Source organism: Bactrocera neohumeralis, chromosome 6, assembly GCF_024586455.1.
Source record: "Bactrocera neohumeralis isolate Rockhampton chromosome 6, APGP_CSIRO_Bneo_wtdbg2-racon-allhic-juicebox.fasta_v2, whole genome shotgun sequence".
Lineage (NCBI taxonomy): Eukaryota > Metazoa > Arthropoda > Insecta > Diptera > Tephritidae > Bactrocera > Bactrocera neohumeralis.
Window position 1 is genome coordinate 80,806,009 of NC_065923.1, and position 9,447 is coordinate 80,815,455.

The 9,447-nt window shown below is 34.2% G+C and overlaps 1 protein-coding gene across 2 annotated transcripts; it reads right to left on the reverse strand.

Moving 5' to 3' along the window:
* Nucleotides 1–5,480: 5,480 nt before the first annotated feature.
* Nucleotides 5,481–9,098, reverse strand: LOC126761588 (uncharacterized). Of its 2 annotated transcripts, none has more exons than XM_050477898.1 (8): nucleotides 8,290–9,098; nucleotides 8,092–8,156; nucleotides 7,445–8,030; nucleotides 7,229–7,385; nucleotides 6,969–7,171; nucleotides 6,268–6,899; nucleotides 5,869–6,191; nucleotides 5,481–5,805 (listed from the first exon to the last, which is right to left on the reverse strand). In XM_050477898.1, exons 1-8 carry the CDS (start codon nucleotides 8,497–8,499, stop codon nucleotides 5,702–5,704), a joined length of 2,280 nt encoding a protein of 759 aa, XP_050333855.1. In that variant the 5' UTR covers nucleotides 8,500–9,098; the 3' UTR covers nucleotides 5,481–5,701. The 2 variants fall into 2 exon arrangements, with proteins under 2 accessions (XP_050333855.1, XP_050333854.1); XM_050477897.1 differs by having other exon boundaries at nucleotides 5,481–5,808.
* Nucleotides 9,099–9,447: the final 349 nt, after the last annotated feature.

Genomic DNA, 9,447 nt, shown 5'->3' on the forward strand with positions numbered 1-9,447 from the left:
GGACATACGGTGTGCAACTTTGGGGCACTGCTTGTAATTCAAATATTGAAATTCTACAAAGATACCAATCGAAAACTCTAAGATTAATTACAAACGCGCCTTGGTTCATAAAGCCATTCATTCAGATCTGAATATACCTTTTGTTTAAGATGAAATTAAAAGATTTAGCTCAGCATATTTGCACAGGATAAGTTATCATGACAATCCTTTGGCAGTCATGTTATTAGATGATAGTAATGAAACTATTAGACTTAAAAGACAACATGTTCTAGATCTCCCATTTAGGAATTAAGTAAATGTTTAATTATATATGCTACTACGAAATTAAATGTATAATTAAAATTTTTATATAAACATTTGTTTTAGAACATATTGTTATATTGTATATTATTTTTGATCTCATTGGAGACCAAAAATATAAGTCAAATTATGGTTTTGTTATCAAATTTGCTTATTATTTACTAAACAAGATTGCAAATAAAATGTATTTAACAAAAAAAAAAATATAGTTATATTTTAGAAAGTTACTACTGAATAGTATCTCACATCTCCTCCGCCAAAATTCTTTAACTAAAGCATCATGATATTTAGTGTCGAGTTTGCACAGGTATTTTAAGGCCTAAAATTAATCGAAATAGATATGGAGACGAAATTGATTTTCAGATGACAGTCTGTCCTTGAAAGTGGTCAACATTTCTATCTCTTCATCTCTTGGTACGTACTTTCTTTGGGACTCTAAGAATGTTCCTAAATTATTTTAAGTTAAAATGTGGAGGGAATGGTCGATTAATATATGTATGTATGTGTCAATGCGTTTTATTAAGCATAGCGTGATAAGACTGTACGATGGTACAGACTTACCTTATCCCTCGCATATGCCCAGTACAATGATTTCGATCCTTAAACTCTCATATAATGTACCTGATATAATGAATTTAATAGGTATAAACTTCCAATAAGTAAATGATTGTACACAGGCAGAGACAATAACTATAAAGAAACCACGTTTGTGAATTTTTAACCCCCGAAAGTCAAACACGTACTCAGTTTCAACTGCTTGACTAGTATTGGTTTCTAATTAACCGAAAAGTCACCAGTTATTTTTTTTTAAATTTGGGGAAGTTTATGCATACTCTTTTTGTTGGTGATAAAATACACATGCCATTTTAATTTACGTTTCATTTTCATAGAATTTACTGAAGTAAAAAATTCTAATTAATAAAGATGGCAACAGAGATTGTGGTGTGTTCAATTAATTCTGCGAGATTTTATAACTGATAACATTGAGACCGATAAGGCATACATTTATACAAATGACTTTGTATTACAATCACGGTGGATTCCTTCTATGCCCATTTAATATTGGGCTCCCCGCTTGGTTAGTAAGGTTCGGGTTAGCTGCCATCGAAGTCATTTAACGGTACTGTTTCGAAGGGGTCGAACTATTGAGAGAGAGTCGTTAAATCAGGAGGATTTATTGAAAAAGGTGGTTAGAGTCATGCGAGTCAAAACAAACGGTTATTGGTCATCGCTAAATATGGTAATGGTGCGAGTCTCAATCTCTGCAGCAGTATAGACGCAAAAATGTTCCAGTGTAAGTAACAGCTGAGTATCTGCAGAAAAACAACAATATCGCAACATTGGTGCAGTTATTTACTTGCTCGCATATGGTATGAGCTGATCCCATATCTCTCTTTTCCGTGCAGTGAAGATATTTTAGAGGTTTTTATACTATTGCAACTTGTTGCTACATAGTATAATAGTTTTATTCACCTAACGGTTGTATGAATCACCTAAAACTAAGTGAGATAGATATACGTATAGGGTTATATATGTATGTATGTACATATATATGTACATATAAATGATAAGGATGACGAGAAAAGTTTAAATCCGGATGATTGTCTGTCCGTCCGTCTGTCCGTGGTAGTGGTAACTTCGGTAAAAATTGAGATATCTTGTACCTATAGTTGACTTCTGATCGAAAATAGTGGTGAAAAATGGGTTGAATCGGACCAATACTTCTTTTAGTCCCCATATACATATATATAGATACATATGTATATACATATATGTACCTAATATAAAGATTTTCGAGCTTCCGGGTGACTTTGTGCCGTATATATTGGTCAATATGTGAAATATCTCAATGAAAATGAGAGAGCGTGTGCCAAAATATTTCCCTGGATGTGATTCCTGCAAGTTACAAAATATGAAATGTTCGGTTGCACCGTGCACGGTTTAACTTAGCCCTTTTTTAGAGTCTATCAGAAAATGTTACTCAACAGCGATAGTAATAGCTATAACGTGACTGCGCAGCTTTAAAAATGTACAAGCGCTAAGGCTATTTCTATCTACGCGGACGCTTAGCTAAAAGGAACTATAAACCATGGCGGCGGAAATAGGCGGTGGCAACTGATGATATTCGCTCTTGAGAATCTATTGGCTGCTAGTAGGATCTTACAGCGATGCAGTGGCCACTGAACTTTTTTGTTAGCTTTATACCAGAGAACGTCTATCATAGAGAAGGCAGAGAACGTCTATCATAGACGTCTAGACGTTCTCTGCATATGTGCTATGGAAATGTATTCACATTCACGCACAGGTACACACAATTGCGTAGAGCAGGGCCTACGCCGTATTTTAATATAATTTTTAACTTTAATAATTTTCAACAGGACTTACCTCACTTAATGCTCTAAAGCGCACTTTGTTCTCTTTTTATGTACGTACATACATAGGTGCACCTACCCACATCTGAAACCCATTTGATATACTCCATCTGGCAGTGTGTCGCTTGCTCCTACTGCCACAAATCACTATAAGCACATATAATACACAACTAATAACGGCCGATCACATTTTTCACTGTTAAACGATTAAAATCCCGAACTACTACCTAACTTCACTAAAAACACTATAAATTGCAACTTTAATACCTAAAATAATTGCACTTTTCACCCAGCTGCTGCAAATTGCACCGACGCCAGCGAGAATCTAGGAAATGTATGTTTAAAATGGCGGCGGAAATTAAGAACGACGAATGATATTCGTGCTTTTAAAAAGCTCTGCAGACACTAAACCGCTTCAGTAACTAGCACAGGGTGTCATAGGTTTTCAAAGTACTTCTAAAAACATAGATATGTAAAATAAATATAATTTCAAATTGTTTTCGTACGATTGGCTTGTTATTTAGATTTTATTAAACTAACAGCAATTACACTTCTGATTTTTCCTGTATATTGGCTAAATACTCTTCAATAGTCAGACTGTTGTCAGCAGATGACACTACACACAAAATAGTTATTAGATAATTAAAAATCATTTTTGTTAGGGAAATATTATCCAATTTTGAATGCAGAAAATTAAGTTCCCTGATAATAACATCCGTGCGTTAGATAATTTCAAAAGGTAGTATGTGCGCCATCTGTTGGTCACGTTTATGATCATGATATCCACTTATGTGTGTATTTGTGAACCCTGTAGTTTAGAATCTTGAATAGCATTGGTCATTCTTAATTTCCGCCGCCATTTCGATCATACGTTTCCTTATATCGCGTTCGTGTAAGTGACTTATGCAGCAGCTCGGTGAAAAGTGAAATTAGTTTAAGAATTAAAGCTGCAATTAAGGAGTTTTTAGTAGAATTAGGTTGAAGTTCGTCAATTTAATCGGTGTAATGTCAAAAAAGTAATCGGGCGTTGTTATTTGTGTTGTAAAATTGAAAATTCGTGAGTGCAAAAGCTGAGTGCCGTAAATACTCTTCAATAGTCAGACTGTTGTCAGCAGATGACACTACACACAAAATAGTTATTAGATAATTAAAAATCATTTTTGTTAGGGAAATATTATCCAATTTTGAATGCAGAAAATTAAGTTCCCTGATAATAACATCCGTGCGTTAGATAATTTCAAAAGGTAGTATGTGCGCCATCTGTTGGTCACGTTTATGATCATGATATCCACTTATGTGTGTATTTGTGAACCCTGTAGTTTAGAATCTTGAATAGCATTGGTCATTCTTAATTTCCGCCGCCATTTCGATCATACGTTTCCTTATATCGCGTTCGTGTAAGTGACTTATGCAGCAGCTCGGTGAAAAGTGAAATTAGTTTAAGAATTAAAGCTGCAATTAAGGAGTTTTTAGTAGAATTAGGTTGAAGTTCGTCAATTTAATCGGTGTAATGTCAAAAAAGTAATCGGGCGTTGTTATTTGTGTTGTAAAATTGAAAATTCGTGAGTGCAAAAGCTGAGTGCCGAGCGTCGGGGCAGGCAGAGCTCTGCCAGTGGTCATACATAAAATGTTATGTTAATGGAAAAAAGGTATTAGAAGTATGGAAACGAGTTTAGAGTACGGAAGTGTATCAATTTATTGCAGAAATGCGAAACGAAGCTAAATAAAGTGCGGTAAGTGCTTATAAAATATTAAAATAATTATTTTATGGTATATTTATGCAGAAATGTGCCTTTTAGTGGCAAGTTATTGCACATTTATTTTAAATTAAAGCTACATTTTTATCTTGAATATATATACACACCTATGCATACATATGTGCATATATGATTATATGATATAAAGGATTTAGTTGCCACGGTTTCAATCAAGATCCTTCTAACTGCCAACAGATGCCGTAGTTATTTTTAACAGTGAATATCTTTGTATGCCTCTCTGCCAACGGTATGTCTGTATGTCAAAAATGGATTGAACCGGGCCAATACTTCCCTTAGCCCCATATACCTAATGTACAGACTTTCGAACTTCCGGGTAACTTTGTACCGCATATATCGACCAATATGTGAGTTATTTCGATGTGTGAGAGAGCGTGTTGTACTCATAAGAGTGTATCTTTGTGTCTGAAGTAGATAAGCCCCTATATAACTATCTAGTATCAGGATTTTCGAACATCCATGGCTTTGATATTAGCAATAACCAAGACTCCAACAGTCCAGCATCACGAATTCGTTACAATAACAAACGTAGAATACTCAATTATACTGCATTTTCAATTATAATTCTAAATTAACAAATTTTTCGATTTATTAATGTTAACAAACTACTGCTTATAATAAAGTGAATTCATTGACTGTATGTACACAATATTCAAAGATATGGTTATCAAAACACATGATATTACATGTAATACATCTTTTAAATTAGTGACGCTAAATCTCCTATGCATATAGAATTTGTAATGTAGGTATAGAGTATAAATTAGAATTCATGAAACACTAATTCTAATATTATTTTCGCAGTAATTGTTAAATAAACAGGGGATTGCACCCGCAATCAATGTAATGCACTGTGTCCAGTAAAAATCTTTGAAAATATGTTTAAAAAATATCTCTCAAAGTAGCGGTTGCCGAACTTGAGTGTATCTTATTTTCACGTTAGTAATTAAGTAAATATTTATTATTATTATTTCATTTCAATTATTTTTCTTTCTGTTTAATGTTAGTATTTAATATTTTCGCATGATAATAGTATATTCAAAGGGTATATTCATACAAATTTATTAGTTAAGAATGATTACAATAATTCCTTTAAGCATTCATAATTTGTATTATACATATTTTATCTTGCATTAACAATTCTTCATTTTAACTAAATTCACCAAGTAATAACACTGTTTTTATTTTTATTGTTCAATTCTAAATTGTACACGCTACAGAAAAAAATGCTTGCGTTTATTAAGTAACTTAAACTTATGGCCCAAACAAATACTTCCTTTTTTGATCATCGATGTACTCTTGAGTGGATAATTGTATAGCACGTTGTAGCATTTCTGATTCGCTTAACTGGCCAAAACCTGCTAAAGCAAAAAAGCACTAAGCTTTTTTTAAACCTTTAAGAATTAAATTACTTTACTAACCATCTGCTGCATACGAAGCTTCCAAAAGTTCTTGATAAAAGTTCGAAGATTCTTGATTGTCGACAGATTGATTTGAGCTCTCTGTTGAAGTTTTTGACAAAGGTAAGGTACATTTTGAAGTAGATGCCGATAGCATATCTAATAAATTATCACGTGCATTCAGAAAATCCTTTTCAGGAGTTGTAGTGCACGATTGCTTTGATGTGCAAGGCTGCTGCTCACCCTCTGGAGTATGTGATCGCGACTTTATTGGCATCTTAGGTGGATCCCCCTCACTTTCATATTTCGGACTTTTTCCTATCCCACGAGTAGAGGCCGCAACACTACAAAAAGTTAATATTTTAAACCAACGCTTTGGATACCGATTGAATTAAAATTAGCAGTTCGAAAAATCCTTACCCCTTTCCTTTTGCCACGACCACCGGTTCACGACGTCGTTTTTTCGCACCAGTCCGCAAATTAGCACTACGCTTTTTCAATACCTTCATACTCCCAGTACTATTACCTGCACTACCCATTCCGATTGAGCTGGTACTACTTATATCCGTATCATCACTATCTAATTCCCAATCACCGACGGAATGTGGAGATGTTATATTTTTATTTACACTGTGCGCTATAAGATTTAATGATTTCGGGGACAAGCCACGATTATGCTCCAAAATTGGCGGTGTATCTGTCGAATCGACGCTTGAACTTAAATTGCGCTCAAATGCTTTTGTTGTAGAGTCAGTATGAGTCGCCTTTTCAGTGTCAGTATGTGCAGAATTGTTACTGCAGTTGCTGGTGTTAGTATTTAAATCACTAGAATTATTGTGTTGAACAGAATATTTGGAAGGTGATGCTTCCGAATCTGAAGCAATTTCAGCAGATGTTACAGTAGCTGATGTGGATGCCGCAGTAGCGTTAATACGACTTTTCTGCAAATTTTCTCGGCACCACTGCAAATAAGATTCTCGTGCAATTTGTTCTTCTATAGCCTCATTGGTAGCTTCCCAATCAGTTGTTTTCAGTTTATCTTCAAACATTGTCTATTATCATGAAAAGGCCGAAAAATTTATTAAATGAAGAAATTAAAGGAATTATTTTACATATTTTACCTGTTCAATTTCCATTTGTTCGCTCAAGAGCACAGCTTCTTTCGTTTGAAGGTCAGGCTTATGACCAGCTAAGCCTAAACCAACACCCACAGTCGCATTATATGGATCAAGAATCGCATTATAATGCGAACCACGTTGATAGGATAGACGCAGTGGTGCATAACCCTTATTCAATTGCTCCGAATTGAAAATATTTATGGGAGCTAAGTCAATTTAAATATTTTATTAAATTAAATCAAAATTATTCAATATATACGTACTAGGCTTGTATGAATATACTTCAACTGGACGATTATATATTTCCGACATAGCTTGTATTTCTATATGATTACCATGAGAATCCTTTCGCCGTTTTCGTTTAATGTAACTATTTATATCTTCAGTGACAAAGTGTGAAAAATATTCTCGATTTTTGTACTAAAAGTGAAAAGAAAATTGCTATGACTTGCTTGAAATATGACTCAATTACAGCTTACAATGTAATCCATCGTATGCTGGCGGACTACGTCGTGCATTTCCTCATCACCATAAATTTGTAAGGAGATAGATCGAAATAAACAAGCACCATCTTCCTCAACTGATCGTAGCTCGTACCCACGTCCAGCCATACATTTTGCAAACTGTTCATCGCGTTCCTGCCACTCATCGGCAGTAATAGCATCTTCTTTAGGCCTCAAGTGCTCGTCACCACTATTATATCCAGAATATGTTTCTTCGACTGCTTTCAGCAAGTTAGCCGCCGCTTGTGTAGTCGATGTTGATAATTTGGGACTTTGACAACTACGTACCACTGATCCAGAACCCAATTGATCAGCTGAACTTTCGACCGTTTCAGCTGTCTGCGGTGTACTGGCACTAGTACCCATTCCATTTTTTCCCACAGGAGTGCTAACACTATTGTTAACAGCAACTGTACTTGAAGATACATTACTATGAACATGCGGGCTGCTACATTTGTTGGAGCCTGTGTTATTTGAAACGCTTACTGTGGAAAGTTTTTCTCTTTCTACGCGTTCCCGTTTATGTAGGTGGTCATGGTGATCTCGACGCTTGGAACGTGAGCTATTATAAAAACAAATCGCATAACTGAAAAATAACTAATTTGCGTATTATTTTTAACTACCTTTTATGAGGGCTCCGGCGATGACGGGTTATGTCGTCGAAAACTTCAACTCTCCGCTGAGGGCTCTGAATTCATGAAGAATAAATAAAAATGTAATAAATTATTATGAGTTGTTTTTTGTCACAATATATTAAAAAGCATATGTAAAAGAAAATGTAATAAATAGTATTTAAAAAATTAATTATGTTATTTTCTTACCTGCCCAGCCCGACATTGAGCATGTGTATTAGCACTTCGAGTACTGTTTTGATTGTGACTATTAATTGGTTCAACCGCATTATGGCCAAGTCCATGAGTATGAGTTCCATGTGGATGTGGAGTATGCGAATGGCTATGGCTATGAGTTTCTTTCTTTTCATCTGAAGCCGATCGTTTCTGCGTTGGTGAAATTATAGGCTTTATAGTCATTGTAGCTTTTTATTTTGTTAATAACTAATTAAAAGTGTGCAAGTTTAAGAAGTTTCCAGTATATTTGTCTATTTATAGTAGTCTTTCCATGAGTATATTTCACAGTAATAACTACGTAACACTATTGTTGTTGCAGTTGTTATTTTAGCGAATAATGCACTTTGGTATTTCCGTTTTTTATAGTTTTAATTTGCAATTGTTCCTTTTTTACGCTCTTAAAATTAGCGTCATAATAATTGTCAAAATGATGTATATACTCGTATTACGTTATTGCAATATTAACACTTCTTTCTTGGTTTACTATGGACAACACTCGTTTGGTTAAATCCTCATTTTATTCACAGGTGATCGAAATTACGCCTTTGTTCACTAAACCATATGCATGTACATATAGCACTTGAGATTGGGCTGAAAAACTCTAGCTTTTTTTAAATTGTATGCAATATTAAAGGAGGAACTAGAATTTTTAATGGATTGATTTGCTAATAATTTTTGCTCGTTTTAACACGATTTTAGAAGTCTAGTGGCATAGAAAATTTTTTCAATATATTTCTTTTACTTAGTTTTCTACTTTCTGTGTGTTATTCTTCTGTTTTGCCTTCGTATTTCCACGCAGCTGTGTTTATACTTTATTAGGCTTGCCACTGTAACGCATTTTGATTAAAAAAAATTATTGGCAGCACTGTAAGTGTTATTAATATATTGCAAATTGAAATCAATTAAATATTGTACATAGTAATAGTATAATGTAGTTAATGCCATTTCCCAAGAGCTAGGGCTAAAAATTATCGGAAACTATACAATTTAGAGGAAAATAACCATATTATATCAATACAGTGAGACTCTTCCGATCTTATTTTCACTACTTACCACAAATGTTTTGTTAGTATTCGTTTGTTTTCTCTTTAATTTTTGCTTTTCTAACTTAACTTGTTTATCTAATTTTAT